The sequence below is a fragment of the Danio rerio genome, chromosome 17, assembly GCF_052040795.2.
Source record: "Danio rerio strain M-AB ecotype USA chromosome 17, GRCz13ab, whole genome shotgun sequence".
In the NCBI taxonomy this organism is placed as follows: domain Eukaryota; kingdom Metazoa; phylum Chordata; class Actinopteri; order Cypriniformes; family Danionidae; genus Danio; species Danio rerio.
Window position 1 is genome coordinate 13,870,822 of NC_141037.1, and position 17,590 is coordinate 13,888,411.

Consider the following 17,590-nt stretch of genomic DNA (forward strand, 5'->3'; position numbering starts at 1 on the left):
TTCTGTTGGGGTGCTAAATTTTTGCACCTGTCTGTTTTTGTTATGACTCGAATTGCATTGCATCTATTGATTAAATAAATGTTATGCCAGAACTGAAATGTTGCTTTCCCTAGGGTTTAAAATACAAACAAATAATTTTTATGATTTGAAAGGCCAGCAAGGGTAGCACGGTGGCGCAGTGGGTAGCACAATCACCTCACAGCAAGAAGGTTGCTGGTTCGAGCCTCGTCTGGGTCAGTTGACATTTCTGTGTGGAGTTTGCATGTTCTCCGTGTTCGCGTGGGTTTCCTCCGGGTACTCCGGTTTTCCCCACAAGTCCAAAGACATGCGTTACAGGTGAATGGAATAAGCTAAATTGTCCGTAGTGCATATGTGTGAATGAGTGTGTGTGGATGTTTCCCGGTGATGGGTTGCAGCTAAAAGGGCATCCACTGCATAAAACATATGCTGGATAAGTTGGCGGTTCATTCTGCTATGGTGACCCCAGATTAATAAAGGGAAGAAGCCGAAAAGAAAATGAATGAATGAATGAAAGGGAAGCAGGATATGGCTTGCAATTCTGATAATTATCAGGGGTGGACAAACTTTTGCATAAAACTATATATAAATAGGTTAAAGATGTTTCTTTTGTGTATACCGCACATTGACAACCTAATAACCATTGCTTTTCTTTTTTCGGAGATTGTTCCAATCCCTCACAAGCAAAAAGAACAAAGCTATAGGCAATATAATCAAGTGAATAGCAGCATTGGCATCTATGTCAGTACATGAATGTGGTCGCTGGCACTTCATAGTCCTTATATAAACATTCACTATGGTAACCATGGTATCATAAACAACACAGTTATTGTTACTACAACAAATCATCTTGACACTAATGACATCCAAATTCTTGCCAAAAAGTACTAGTTACTAAAGAATGAGAACTAGCAGCCAACAAATAAGCACTATTAAATTGATTGCAAAACTGAACATGACTCACCTTTTACACACTGTCATGTGATTCCATATGATCATGAATTTCTTTTCTCTGTTGAACACAAAGGAAAATATTTTGAAAAGTGTTGAACCTTTAATCATTATTGACTTAAAAGAAACAAATGCAGTGAAAGTCAATGGTTACAGGTTACTTAATTTGTGTTCAACAGAAAAAAAAAACACAACAAACAAGTAAATGGGTGAAATGTGAATGAACTGCCTTTATATATATAATATGTATATATATATATATATATATATATATATATATATATATATATATATATATATATATATATATATATATATATATATATATATATATATATATATGTGTGTGTGTATGTGTGTGTGTGTGTGTGTGTGTGTGTGTGTGTGTGTGTGTGTGTGTGTGTGTGTGTGTGTGTGTGTGAACCTGAAACCATTCAACATTTATTTTTCTCTTGTCACAGGACCTTTTCAGCTGACAGTATAGTAGCAATATAGATACAGACATACCATCCTTAAATTTGATTAAGGTTTTAGATTATGCAGATGGTTTTCCCCAAAAGAATGTCATTGATGTTAAAAAATATTATTATGATTATAAGAAAATATTATCTACACAAAAGTAAATACAATAGCTAATAGTAAACCCTTGATTAATTGCTTTATAAATGTAAAACATATTTAGAATCTTTAAAAGAAGTATGCAAAGAAAATAAGGCTACAGAGGAACTATACAAAACTATGGCTCTTTCCTTTTAAAAATGTTTTTTTTAATGTATTTATTTATTTTTATTTCATTGTGTAACCCCCTAACATTTTTTCTTTTTTAATGTTATGCATTAAAATGTTTATGCACTGGTTAATGTTAATGTGAAAATGTGATTGGAAGTGTATATATTAGTATATGTCGTTAAGTATATATATATATATATATATATATATATATATATATATATATATATATATATATATATATATATATATATATATATATAGTTAAAGTGAAAATTATTAGCTCCCCTTCGAATTTTTATTGAATTTCTTTTTTAAAAATTTCCCAAATTATGTTCTGAGCAAGAAATTTTTAACAGTATGTCTGATAATATTTTTTCTTCAGGAGAAAGTCTTATTTGTTTTATTTTGGCTAGAATAAAAGCATTTTAAATATTTAAAAAGCCCTTTTAAGGTTAAAATGATTAGCCCCTTTAAGCGATTTTTTTAATAGTCTACAGAACAAACTATCATTATACAATAACTCGCCTAATAACCCTAACCTGCTAATGAACCTAGTTAAGCCTTTAAATGTCACTTTAAGCTGTACAGATGTGTCTTGAAAAATATCTAGTAAAATATTATTTACTGTCATCATGGCAAAGATAAAATAAATAAGTTATTAAAAATGAGTTATTAAAACTATTATGTTTAGAAATGTGCTGAAAAAAAAATCTTCTCTTCGTTAAACAGAAATTGAGGAAAAATAAACAGGGGGGCTAAGAATTCTGACTTCAACTGTATGTAAACCTAATAACGCTGGGGTCATTTCAAGACCGAGCCACTACGTGGCGACATACAGAATCTGCAACGGTGATTGCGTTATCTATTGCCGTCCAGCGCCAGCTAGCGGACAGGAGGAGAATAACGCAGAGACGCTTCAATCAACTGTATCCACATAAACAAACGCCCTCCTTGGGGATGGACAAAGTTCCGTAGCTCAACGTTTAATAATCATCAACTTAGGTCACTATTCAATAATATTGCATGTTTTGCTATATACTTTTATTAAAACGTTGAGTGGAGGTTATATTGCTCTGTAGCCAACTGGATTGTGTGAACTTTTCCTGTCAAACTGTGGACTTAAAGGTAGCCAGTCGAGCTAACTGGCTAAGGTAAGTATGATTCTGAAGTGATAAAGCTGTATTAGACCTATTATTTTACAGCTTTCGACTGTTGTTTTCAGTCAAGCTGTTACAAATTCGTGTCAGCTCGTCGTTGCCATTTAGACTTCGTGCTGAAGAGTTGTTGATCTCTGCTGTAAAAGGCTGTCATTTGCAACGTGTTTTTGCTGAGAGATTACGGTATTACCATCCGGGTTTCATTATTTCATATTTATTACTGGTAAATCCGCTGAAAATATGACATAGACTATTATGTAGTTGCTTTTACATAGGCTCATTTGTTCATTTAACGGTTGTTTACCACACTGGTTTGAATGTTGGGTCTGGAATCGCATTTAAATGACTTGAAAACAACATTGGCACAATTTATTTGACTGAACAATGTTGTACTTTGATAGTCATTGGCTGCTATCATTATTTCACTTTTTAGAATTTTCAAATAATACTTTTCGAAATGATATTATTAATGAGAAAGTCCGAATGTGCGAATATAAAAACAACTTTACCTTAATAGATAGAGTTGCTAAATAGTTTCGAGTCTGTACTTGAATCTAACGTTAATACGTTTGTATTTACTGGTTTAAGGGGTGTTTAGATGCTGTTTTTATTAAGAAGTTGAATATGTGTAAAAGTTCAAAACAATGGTTTTTTCAAAGTCATCATTCATTTGAGAATCTTAATACAATAACTGGACTGAGATAAAGACATGAGGGGTAATGCACAAAAGTAAGAAAAGGGATTAGGCTGGGATTGTGAGGCTATCCTGCCTGAATTTAGCCGTTACTCAGTTGCATGAAAGCAGGCTAAATTAAACTAAACTAAGTTACTAGGGAGATTTAATTATACTCCAGAGCAGGCTAACAACCAGGCTAAGATTAATCCTAGTGATATCTAGTTAAATATTATTTTCTTTTATCATGGCAAAGATCAAATAAATCAGTTCTCTCTGTTAAACAGAAATTGGGGAAAAAAATAAACAGGGGGGCTAATAATTCTGACTTCAACTTTATATACATTTATTTGTTTATTTATTTATTTTGATGATAAAACATCATATAATTAATTAAATGGACTCAATTAGAAAGAAAATGATAAATGATCCCATAGATAAAGACTATATAAATTAAATGAATCTGCAATAGTTTATACGTCTCAAATCAAATGTTTTTGTTTATTCTCTGATTGAAAGTAATGGCAGTTCTCAGATTGATCTAGTTTTATACCTACTTTTACATCATGGATCCTGTGTTTGATCATGTGGTCTGTTAACAAATGCCGAAAATGTGCATTTATCCTGGCTATTAACACCAGGCTTGACATTGCAGCTTGTTCTCGAACTAGATTAGCAAACGTGCAACAGACTAAGCCAGGAGGACCCAATTAGGCTAAGTCAAGCTGTGCTTTTTCTGTTATCCTGGCTTTCTTGATTCTACTTTTGTGCAATACCCCTAAGGTCTCCAATTCTGGCATCAAAGTAAATTTACTAAAGTGCTTTTAAGTTGCATAGAAAGGATATTCATTGCAATTGTTTACTGTCATGTTTTAAATAACATTTGATTAAAAAAAAGACAAAAAAATGTATATATATATTTTTTTTTTGACAGTTTTTGCATGTTACACTGTAATTCTTAAATAGAATAGGCCTATATGAATATTTTGCTATTAAACATTTCTAGAAACTCATAGTAAAAATATATGACTGTCTTTTTTATATATAAAATTAATTTGAACAGTACATTTATGATCTTAAAACTACATTACAGATTTATTACTTTATTCTTTCAACCCATTTCCATCTTTAACCCATCTACAATTTTTTTTATTGTTTGTTTTGCTTCAGATTTGCTAATAATAAATTCATCAGATCTGCAGCATCCTTGTCCTGTAAATGGGGAACAGTGCGCTCAAAGCTCATTTGGAAACATCTCAGAAGACTGGAGTCTTTCAGCTGACCGGAAAGGGTTTGACAGAGGTACTAGTAGGCTTGTGGTAATCAGATTCAGCACTCAGATGCACTTAACAGCAACGTCCTTGTGGGTTATAGACAGTTCACTCATGTTTGTTTATGTAGTTCCCAGAGGACCTGCAGAAGCTCACAGCAAACCTGCGGACAGTCGATCTGTCCAACAACAAGATCGAGGAGCTTCCAGCGTTCATAGGAAGCTTCCAGCATCTCAAGAGTTTTACCATAAGCTGCAATAAACTGAGTAAGTCTTGACTTGCATAGCTAAACAGAAGCATAACAAACATAAACCAAACATTCTTCTCTTTTATTTTAATTAATTGATTTTGAAGTGTTTGCAGTCAAAACATGTTTTATTGCAGTATTTTCCACACTTGTTTTTCTTTTTTTTTTTTTCTTTTTTATATAATAACTCCATGTGAAATTATTAATTGTCTACTGAATATTTACTATTTTGAATTACCCATTTTGGGTAGTTGATGGCTTTCTTCAAGTTTTATTACGTTTTATAGGAAAATATTAATATCTCATTCATCTTAATTAATTGTTATTTCATATATTGGTATAAAAATAGAATAATAGAATATAAGAGTAACTAAAATTAAAATAATTATGAAATTTAAAACTACATTGTCAAGAAGTGATTCCCTGCTGAACTGAAGAATGTTACATTTTCTGAGTAACCTGTTTTATTGCTAAATTATTTTTTTGTTAACTTTTAAAGTATTCATAAACACTCACCGGCCACTTTATTAGGTACACCTGTCTAACTGTGTGTTAACACAAATTTCTAATTAGCCAATCACATGGTAGCAACTCAATGCATTTAGGCATGTAGACATGATCAAGACAAACAGCTGCAGTTCAAACCGAGCATCAGAATGGGGAAAAAAGGTGATTTAAGTGACTTTGAACATGGCATGGTTGTCGGTGCCAGATGGGCAGGTCTCTGTATTTCAGAAACTGCTGATATACTGGGGTTTTCACGCACAACCATCCCTAGGGTTTACAGAGAATGGTCCAGAAAAGAGAAAATATCCAATGAGCGGCAGTTCTGTGGGCGCAAATGCCTTGTTGATGCCTGAGGTCAGAGGAGAATGGCCAGACTGGTTTGATCCGATAGAAAGGCAACAGTAACTCAAATAAGCACTCTGTAAACGCACAGCATGTCCAACCTTGAGGTAGATGGGCTACAGCAGCAGAAGACCACACCGGGTGCCACGTCAGCAAAGAACAGGAAACTGAGGCTACAATTTGCACAGACTCACCAAAATTGGACAGTAGAAGATTGGAAGAATGTTGCCTGGTCTTATGAGTCTTGATTTCTGCTGCGACATTCGGATGGTAAGGTCAGAAATTGAAATCAACAACATGAAAGCATGGATCCATCCTGCCTTGTATCAATAGTTCAGGTTGCTGCTGGTGGTGTAATGGTGTGTGTGTGGGGGGGGGGGGGAGTTGACTACTGCGTGATGCATGTCAATATGGACCAAAATCATTGAGGAATATTTTCAGTACCTTGTTGAATCTATGCCACGAAGGATTAAAGCAGTTCTGAAGGCAAAAGGGGTCCAACCCAGTATTTGTAAGGTGTACCTAATAAAGTGGCCAGTGAGTGTAATTATTAATATATATTGGGAAAATTCTTCTCATTTTCATTTAACTGTACTAAAATAAAAATTAAACTAAAACTATTATAGCTAAAAGTTTTACAAACTGTATAAACATATTTTAGGGGTAAAATAGAAAATTGCAAAAAAAAACAAAACAAGATTACAACAGTGTTTATTCATTCATTCATTCGTTCATTTTCTTGTCGGCTTTGTCCCTTTATTAATCCGGGGTCGCCACAGCGGAATGAACCGCCAACTTATCCAGCAAGTTTTTACGCAGCGGATGCCCTTCCAGTCGCAACCCATGTCTGGGAAATACAACAGTGTTTAAATTATATTAAATTATAAAAATACCATGTGCACATTATTAATGTTTTTTTTTTTATGTATACAGCCAGTCTACCAAATGACATTGGCAAGCTCAAGAAGCTGGAAACCCTTATTTTAAATGGAAACCAGCTAAAACAGCTTCCTTCTTCAATTGGTCAACTCAAGTCCTTGCGTACACTGAGCCTGTCCGGCAACCAGTTTAAAGAGTTTCCCAGTGGCTTGGGCACCCTTCGCCAGCTTGATGTTCTGGATCTTTCCAAAAATCAGATCCGAGTGGTTCCTGCAGAGGTGGCCGAACTGCAAGCCATTGAAATCAACCTCAATCAGAATCAGGTGAGATTTCATTCATTGTGTTATGGAAACTTTAGGGCTTTTCACACTTGAAATTGTTAACCCTGGGTCATTCTTAAACCTGGATAATTGTTTTAAACTGCTTGTACTGTACACTAGAGATAAAGTCCATCCAGGAGGTTATTATCACAGAATAAAACCTGACAACAACCATCCTGGATGTACTTTATCCAGCTTATTACATGAATGGTTGCCACAAAACGTAAAAATTAAACGCAAAACATTTTTCTGACCCATGATAGTTTATAATAGTCAATTCCTAAATTAAACGCAAACCTGAAAGAAATTAAACTGGCTGAGTGAAGTTGATGGAGTATACAATAACCTGCGCATTATTCTGTCACAAGATATCAGAAACCAAAAAACATTTCAATGAAGCTTATATATTTATATATTTGGTTACAAGTATATGGAAGTGAATATACTCACTTAAAGTCAAGTTAATTCAAAGTTCCCGGATGAGTCTGCGTTATTTAGCAATTGTTATTTGTGAATAACATAGCATGGAATGTCATTACTGACCAATCAGAATTGAGTATCCCAGACAGCTGTGTAATAACTGGGGTTAATGAATAATCCTGGGTATTGATTAACATGTATTTCACACTGTACATTCGTAAACCCAGGGTTAAACTTCTTATTCATATATTTGCGCATTACTGTCGCTGATTGGACGAACAACAAGCAACCTCTTTATATAGCTTTTCAACATCATCTTAAGAGTTATAAAAATGTTGTCATGTAGTTCTTTAGTTGTTTTAAGCCAGGACAAGAAAACAAATACAGAAGTACAAATAAATAAAAACAAGCTGAAAAATTTGTCATCTCACCATTTCCTGATCACTCTTTTTTGTTTACATGCTTTTCCCTCTTTTAATATTTCCTTACTTTTCTCTCTGACTGCTGTTTACATTTCATGTTACTGAAATAACATGAGCTTCACTGCTCAGTTTCTGATTGGCTGTCTGTTGCCAAGCATCCAGCAGCAACAAACAAACTTTAAAATTACAGGTGTGAAACATGTCTTTAACCGGGGTTAAAAGCGGTGTTTAGAACGATTATAACCCTGGATTAAGAGCAGTGTGAAAAACCCTTTTGTGCAGTGTCAGGGTGATCATTTTGTGCTGTGTTCATTCTGTTTCAGATTTCAAGCGTGACTCAAGAGGTGTCTCGCACACCCAGACTGAAAGTCTTGCGGCTAGAGGAGAACTGTCTGGAGCTCTCCTCTATCCCCCTCTCCATCCTCACAGACTCCCAGGTGTCCCTGCTGTCTGTCGAGGGCAACTTGTTTGAGGTCAAAAAGATGCGTGACCTGGAAGGATACGATAAAGTAAGTTTATTGACATTTATGGTTCTATGAAGAACCTTTAAAGGTCCCCTAATAACTTGTAACACACAACATAACCCAGTGTTGACATAATTTCCACTGAAACAGGATGAGCAGCTCCGCCTTCTTTAAAATAACCAATATTTTTTTGCCTAAATCACCGATCTGCCAAACCAATTGAGCTAAAAATGTGCAGCCTAATATCTATGCTGAGTCTGTTTAACTGTAGCTCCTCATAATCCTTTAAAATGTAGCATTTAAATGGGTCAGATAGGTTTTGTGGTCTGTGCACTTTTATATATTTTCTGATCCATGTTGTCATGTTTATGGACCAGTGCAGACAGTGTGCATTTATATAAAAGAAAATGCATTGTGTGCTGAAGTGGTTTGTGAAAAACACTATTCTATGAAACAATAATCAATAGAAGACATATTTACACTGAAATACTGAATCATCTATACTCTGTATAGTGCACTATTTAACTTTAGCGTCTATTTAGAGTAGAGGGTGGGGCTTCTGGTTCTATGTAGCATTAGTTTGGACAGAAAATTATGAGGTGAGAAGATAAAGACAATAATGAGAAGCTAAAGAGCAGAGTGATGGCATCAGAATTGTTAATCCATATTGGTGGAAGTAAGAGACAAATTAAGTATATCAAACGAATATATATTATGAATCGAAACTAGTAATCTCAAGACTAAAATATTCATCATCGAAACCAAAAAATGTATTTGATGTGAACATTAATGGCAATGAAACCTCAACAAAAGATTCTTTACAGAGGAGAATGGTCTTTAAGATACTTTTCCACTGCATGGTACTCCAGTAGAGGTGGCGCAGCTATTGCGATATTACCACCCAGTTTAAAAACAATACTACACTGCAGTGGAAACATGTTTCACATATAACAATAACATACAGTGTTTCCTCTAGGATTTTTTTTCCAGCTGTGGCGGCAGGCCTTTATTACACAGATCTACCAACTACCTATGGCGTTATTTCAATGACAAATGTCGTGAGCGCAGTATTACAAGTCGAGATCGCATTTATGTAATACAAGCATGCAAATCTCTTTGCTTGCGCATCGATTTCCTCTGCTCATACACAAAACTTTTCTAACGCCCTCAAATATACGCTGCTCAAGTGCATTTTCTTGAGCGCTCTCAAATAAACGCTGCTGAAGTGCGATTAAGTGCATTTTTGTTACAAGAATGTCTCCAACATTTATTGGATTTGCTAGGAATATTTGTGAATGTCTCCAATAGACCTACACAGCGGCATTAATGCGCCCTGAAGTGAAACAGCCATAAACTCCAGCAAGATAAAGTTATTATATGCAGAGCCATAGACCTAACGTAACCTTTAAGGGTTAAACAAATAGCACACTACTCCAGGTCGTCAGACGAGTCGCTCCAGGGACAGACGAGTCTTCGCTGAGGCCATCTTCCAGCCTCCACCACGGCGACTGAAGCTCTGCACAAGACTTTTGGCCAGCGGAGAAATTAAAATGGTCGTGCTGAACTGAGTCTGGTTCTCTCAAGGTTTTTTTTCTTCACTCCCATCAGGTGAAGTTTTTTTCCCTCTCCGCTGTCGCCACTGGCTCGCATGGTTCAGGATTGGTAGAGCTACGCATTGATGAATTTGCTCTTCAGTGTTTGAACTCTCAGTAATGATTAAATCACACTGAACTGAGCTAAACTGAACTGAACTGAACTTAAACACTAAAAACTGAACTACACTGTTTCAGTTACTATGACCATTTATGTGAAGCTGCTTTGACACAATCTACATTGTAAAAGCGCTATACAAATAAAGCTGAATTGAATTTAATTGAATACTACGGTTACAGAAAAGTTACACTTATAGTTCACTTACCTTTTAAATACGTTTTGGTGCAATTATAACCCGCTATTTAAAAAAAACACGACTGAATGTTTTGAATGAGAAGCTGTACAGTAGCCGTGTTGGGATGAATTTTGGTGTGGCGGCCCGCCACAAAATAATGAATGTAGCGGAAACCATGACATAATTTATTAAGTATTATAAAGGTTTACAATAAATCAAACCCAATTACAAAAAACGTACCCCAGACAGGTTTATGTTTAAGTTGAAAAACAGCTTCCATATAATCACAAAATTATATATCTTTTTGTCTTTACAATTACATAGCTTTTCAAGAGCCAGACATGTCATTGAAATGGTTCTTTTTAAGAACTGTTAGCTGAAATTTTCTTTGGGGCACCAAAAATAGTTTATCAGTGGTAACACTGTGAAAAAAAAACATCCTTTTGAAACCTTCATTTTAATAGATTTTTAGGTCGTGTCACACTGAGTTGAAAAATAGAGGTGATGAAAGCCAGTGGTGTCGTTTCTCACATCAGCTGAATCTGAGCCAAAAAACCTCAACACAACGACTAAAGCCAACTACTGACAAGAGTTTGTGCCTGTGTTAAAGGAAATAACTATCTATAATAGGCAGACAGGTATCAAATATATTTACAGATATACATACTGTAAATAAAGCAACAGTTATTTTCCATTAACATTGTTCCCCCAAAACCATCAACAATTATCTGTTAATAATATAGATTTTTCAAATGATCATATATGTATATGTTGCTTTTATCACAGCCCTTAAATACTATGATTTTTGTAAGAAAACATAAGAGAAAAATATATTTCTATGTTTTTTATTTGTTTTTTAGACTATAGTCCATGCACACATTTAGTCAGCTTGTTTTATGTTTTCCTATTTATGTCTAAATCTCTTTGAATAGCAGATGCTTTTCCAACATAGAGAATACCACTGTTTTAATATGAAACAAAACTGGATCTTTGCTGAAAAAAGTATTTATATATAAAACAAAGTCAAATCCCACACAGCTTAACTCACCCTGAGGCTACATCTATTTGATCAAAATATTCACTATTTGAGAGAATTGTTGTCTTTTTATTATAATTTACAATTGATTATTATTATTTTTGTGATTATAAAGCTGATGATAAAGTTGTCACAATATTCAGATCTTGTGATTATTATTACTGTCCTACCAAATGAATAATAATGATTCTGAGTTCTATCAAAACCGCATAATATTCTGGTAAAAAAATATTTGTTGAGCATTCTCTGATGAATAAATTAAAAAATATATATAATCTTTTGTTACTTTAGAAATGTTTTTACTGTAATTTTAAATCAATTTAATGTATCCCTGTCAAATAAAAGTATTTATTAATGCAGAATGTTTGAATTGCAGAAAAATGTGTATTAATAATAATAATAGTAATTATATAATAACTTCTATATAACGTAATTATAAGTAGGTATATTTGAGCATTGTATAATAATAACAAATGTTAAAACATATTAAAAAGATTTCTTTTTTTTATATAATTATAATAAACATGGAGAGTTTATATATAATTATATAATTATTTTTTAGGGGTTTTTCACCTTTATTTTGATAGGACAGTAGAGAATTCAGACGGGAAAGCATTGGGAGCAGAGAGAGGGAAAGGATCGGCAAAGGACCTCGAGACGGGAATCGAACCCGGGTCGCCACAAGCACACTGGTGCTAAATGTCAGTGCGCAGTACCACTAGGCTACCGGGGCCGACTTAAAACTATTTCTAATAAGTTGATTAATCAATAGAATTAATCAATTGATTAATCAATTTTCTTAAATAATAAGTTGAAATAATATTTTACACAAATAATATTTGTTTATGAGCTGAGATTTCCATCAGAAGCATTATTAATTATTACTTAATTATTAATGCACATTCTCAAAATATTGTCAACCTTTTCTATTTAAGAGTCTTAAAATAATAATAATATTTTATGTTTACATATAGTGCCTTTAAAACGTAATTCTCAAAGTGCTTTACATTTAAAAAATAAAAAAGAGAGCAGAAAAACAGTTATGCAGAGGATAAAAATTAAATACGTAAAAAATAAAACAAATCAGAAACAATGTAAATATAAAACCAATAAAAAATACACACCTGACAAGTAGTGTAAAAATGGTGACTTTTCAGGGATACTTTAAATTCTTTAAAAGATTGTGCATGCCTAATATTACAGGGGGGTAAGTTTATGAGAAGGGAGTTTTGGAGCAATACAAGAAAAAGTCGGTCACCCATAGATTCTTTTAATCAGTGTTTCCCAACCCTGTTCCTCAAGGCACACCAACAGTACACATTTTCAGCCTCTTCCCAATCAAACACACCTGAATCAACTCTTCAGAACATAGGAAGAGACTCTAAAGTTAATAGTTCAGTTAAGGGAGACGTCCAAAATATGTACTTGTTGGTGTGCCTCCAGGAACAGGGTTGGAAACAATGCTTTTAATGACTATATATTCCATGCACACATTTAATCAGCTAATTTATGTCTAAACCTCTATAAATAGCTGATATTTAAATTATTTAAAAGATTATGCATGCCTAATATTACAGGGGAGTGAGTTCCAGAGTTTTGGAGCAGTAGAAGAAAAAGACGGTCACCCTTAGATTCTTTTAATCAGTGTTTTTCAACTCTGTTCCTGAAGGCAAACCAACATTTCACATGTTTAGCCTCTCCCTAATCAAACACACCTAAATCAACTCATCAGAACATAAGAAGAGACTTCAAAACTTGAAGTTTGGATGGGTCAGATAAGGGAGGCATTTAAAATATGTACTGTTGCTGTGCCTCCAGGGACAGGGTTGGGAAACACTGCTTTTAATGCCAATGTAGTAATTTTAATGATTATGAATATATATATATATATATATATATATATATATATATATATATATATATATATATATATATATATATATATATATATATATATTCACAGTATATTCTGTGCACACAAAAGCTATTTTATTTCCCACTTTATTTAATCGTAGTCATATAAAAACTCACTTTTCTTTCCGTTTTCCTCAGTATATGGAGCGTTTCACTGCAACCAAGAAGAAATTTGCGTGAGCAGTCGGCGGATTCCTGCTTCTGTCCTCAGTGCTGGGCTTTACAGTAGAGCGATTACAGCTTCCACTGCACATATAAACGTCCAGACGGTGGGAAAAAAATGGTCAGGCCTGCTTCACAACTCGACAGAAAGACTCAGGTGCTGTTACAGAGAACACTATGAATTACTGTACACACCCACAGTACATCACTCTATCATTTGCAAAGATTTTATAAAGCCAAATATAGCTTTACCAGGACATTCACACTGGAGAATGAACATGATAACATCACGTCAAGAAGGTCTGGTCTTCACAGAGTGGCGAGTTTAACAATGTATGCCATTGCCAAGCGTTTATTAATCCGTTTATTTGATGGCTTTTGACTTTATAACAATTAAACAGACTTTTTTAATGTTTGGTTTTCACCTCATACTTCTCAGAATCTGAAGTGTAACAGTATTTTTGATTGAAATGCGATCTCAGACTTCCGTTAAAGAGCATTAACTGTGATATTTATCAAGTAGCCGGGTTTTTTTTATGACAACAGAGGCTGAATATGAGTCTTACTTTTGACTATTGTTCATCAAATGAATGCTGGTGGATATTTATGTTTAATTTTTTTCATTTAACAACATTTGGATGCGGCATTTTTGGTTTTATGCATGCAGGTTTTCTTTCAGAAACACATTTTAGTGAAAGAATATGTTTTTCCTCGAGATGTCATGTCATCTTGTTTGTCTGTTAACGTACTTGAATGTCACTCGTGGTCGTCTGTTTAAAAAAAGTGCTTCTCTCTGCGAGTGATTATATATATATGCAAGTTATTTAAAATATGTTTATTATAAACATCTGAAGATATTATTTGGTAACATTTTACTTGGTTCATAAGACTGTCATTAACTCTTTATAATCAGTGTGATTGAGATTATATGCATGCATACAACAACTGTCATTAAGCGTCATTTGTGACATTTTAAATGCAGATATGACCTGATATGACTTGACATTACCCACACTTGTCATAAATCTGTCATAAACATGAATCTCAGTTGGGGTGTAACGGATCACGGTTGATCTATGATCTGTACGGATAACAAATCACAGTTCAGGAAGCACGTGAACGCATGCATGCTTTTTTGTATTGTTGCTTTGGTGGCATTAGACATGAGCCCCTGCATGTATGTGAGGGTAATGTACTGTTGCTCCGTTTTCATTTATTTCAGTAACGTTAACACTGTGTGAGGCATTTTGTTTGTAAAGGACAGTATACCTAGTTCCTGGACCATAAAATACTACCAAAGAGCATAAAATCACCAAGAGGTGACACTCTCTTGCTGTTTAGAAAACGGCCACTAGATGCCTCTAGTGTCATGCGGTGGCCATTTTGGAATAAAAATTGCAAAAGGAAAACAGCACGGATAACAAACACTAGACAGAATAAATTAAATATTGAGTTAAATATTAGTTGAATTGAGTATATCCCATTTAAAAAATAAAATTTTAAAACATTTTAAAACAATATCTCAATGAAAACAAGACTAGACAAGACTGAGTTAAATACATCTAATATCTAAAATATCTTTCACATATAACATAAAAGGTTAACAAAATAATTTAACTACTATATATATATATATATATATATATATATATATATATATATATATATATATATATATATACATACAACAGTTCTGTCTGGTTCTTGAATCAGATTGGCTGATAGTCGTGATATATTTAAGTAATATCAGCACCCGTACAGCCTCTTTACCCTTTGTGTATATTACTCCGCCCACATACAGCCAGCAAAAAGCAGACACTACAGATCTAAAGTTTAAAAGATGCTTGCTCAGCTGTTTAACTGTCAGCTTATGATTTGAATCCAACGCGGAAGAAAGTAGTTCCTCATACAAAAGTGTTTTTGAGACTCTCCATGTTTGATTTTGTTTTTATATGCACAATTATGCCGTCAAACTGTTGTATAAACACAATATCACACGAGTATACATACACATTATAAAAGTTTCACGACAGTCTTATGAACACCCCTTCAAGTAAAGTGTTAGCTATTATTTCACTGTCAGTGTTATGAGTCAAATAACAAACAGTCATGAATGGCTTTCTCTCTAATTCAGCATTTGTACGATACCCGTCTCTGCTTTTTCATGTACTGCATCGCCTAAATTATTTTTATGCTACAGCGTTTAGCAGCTAAACAAAACATTTGCATTAACATCATGGTAACATAATGCAATTATCAGGCAAACTGTACCTGAATGTTTCCCTCAGGATGAATAAATACATCTAGCTATCAACCTACAGTGTTTAAACTTGTTATTATTGACATGCCAAGACTAACAACTAGCCAAAAACAGGTTAGTATTTGTGGTTTATGATAGTTTTGGGGTAGTACAACAAACAATTGATTATAAGGTTGTTGTCAAAGCATCATTTCTCATTTTCATTTAGTGTATTTGACCTAAAACTAAACCATCAAAAATGCACTATACACCCACTGGCCACTTTATTAGGCTCATTAACGCAAATTTCTTATCAGCCAATCACATGGCAGCAACTCGATGCATTAAGGCAGGGGTTCCCAAACTTTTCAGCCCGCGACCCCCAAAATAACAATGGCAGTGACTCGCGACCCCCAATATCCTCTGAGGTGGTTATAAATACAGAAACCTTGCATGCAATGACGCAAACACACCAATTAAATTTGTGTCAGTGCTTTAAATGTGCTAGAAAGTATAACCTGATGTTATAAAATCAAAATGCATCTGACGCTATTGCTGCCTTTAATATAATGTAATTACCCCAGGGGTCGCAATCCAATAGAACTAGTAACTATAAGCTACTATTGTAACTATATAGTATATAGTAACTATAAACGACTATTTTTATTTTCAGTATAGTTATGTATAAAATATGTTAATTCTTATGGTTTAATAAAAATAAATAGATTTTTGGAAATCACCAGGCGACCCCCCTTCATTGCCTCGCGACCCCTCGGGGGGTCCTGACCCCTACTTTGAGAACCACTGCATTAAGGCATGTAGACATGATCAAGACGATCTACTGAAGTTCAAACCGAGCATCAGAATGAGGATGAAAGGGGATTTAAGTGACTTTAAACGTGGTTGTTGGTGCCAGGCGAGCTTATCCGAGTATTTCAGAAACTGCTGATCTACTGAGATTTTCACACACAACCATCTCTAGGGTTTACAGAGAATGGTCAGAAAAAGAGAAAATATCCAGTGAGCGGCAGTTCTGTGGATGCAGATGCCTTGTTAATGCCAGAGGTCAGAGGAGAATGGCCAGACTGGTTCCAGATGATAGAAAGGCAACAGTAACTCAAATAAGCACTCATTACAACCGAGGTCTGCAGAAGAGCATCTCTGAGCACACAACACATCTAACCTTGAGGCAGATGAGCTACAGCAGCAGAAGACCACACTGGGGGCCACTCCTGTCAGCTAAAAGCATTGCAAAGACCCAATAGATCATGTCATTCGCCAGTAAGAAATTTTTTATAATACTGAATAAAAAACTGCATTATATCTAGCACATTTTCAGTTGTGTAGCAAGAAAAACGTGTCATAATGTGCAATATTTTATGCATGCAAGGATCGCTGGTCTTACTCTCTCACACGCTTTGTTCTAAAGTGACTATTGTATGCTTAGTGGTTGGTCGGTGGGGTGCAGGAATTACACTTTTTACTGAGCCTTACTTGCATGCTATTGTTTAGTTTATTTGTTTACAGCAGGGGTCACCAACCTTTGTGAAACTGAGAGCTACTTCTTGGGTACCGATCAATGTGGAGGGCTACCAGTTTGATAAACACTTCTCAAATAACTAATAATAATTAATGATATTAATGATATTCATCCATGTGAAGACACTGATCATGTTAATGATCTCACAAAAGTTATCAACAATGAATTAACAGGGTAGGAAATACCCTGTATTTAATGTATCAATGTGCAACACTTTATTTTTATCTCTGCAAATATTTACATTTTTAAATGATTACTTCTATATTATTCAATTCAATTCAGCTTTATTTGTATAGCGCTTTTACAATGTAGATTTTGTCAAAGCAGCTTCACATAAATGGTCATAGTAACTGGAACAGTGTAGTTCAGTTTTTAGTGTTTAAGTTCAGTTCAGTTCAGTTTAGCTCA

At 34.4% G+C, this 17,590-nt stretch overlaps 1 protein-coding gene and 1 long non-coding RNA gene across 2 annotated transcripts; one reads left to right on the forward strand and one right to left on the reverse strand.

The window, feature by feature from the left end:
• Window positions 1-2,671: 2,671 nt before the first annotated feature.
• Window positions 2,672-13,814, forward strand: lrrc57 (leucine rich repeat containing 57). Its single transcript, NM_001002627.1, is given in 6 exon segments — window positions 2,672-2,852; window positions 4,702-4,833; window positions 4,933-5,068; window positions 6,832-7,100; window positions 8,263-8,448; window positions 13,380-13,814. Coding segments are annotated over 5 exon segments (717 nt in total). The 5' UTR covers window positions 2,672-2,852; window positions 4,702-4,749; the 3' UTR covers window positions 13,422-13,814.
• Window positions 11,876-13,170, reverse strand: LOC147839941 (uncharacterized). The gene is made up of 2 exons (XR_015513113.1): window positions 12,158-13,170; window positions 11,876-12,063 (listed from the first exon to the last, which is right to left on the reverse strand). It is a non-coding gene; the product is annotated as an uncharacterized LOC147839941 (long non-coding RNA).
• Window positions 13,815-17,590: the final 3,776 nt, after the last annotated feature.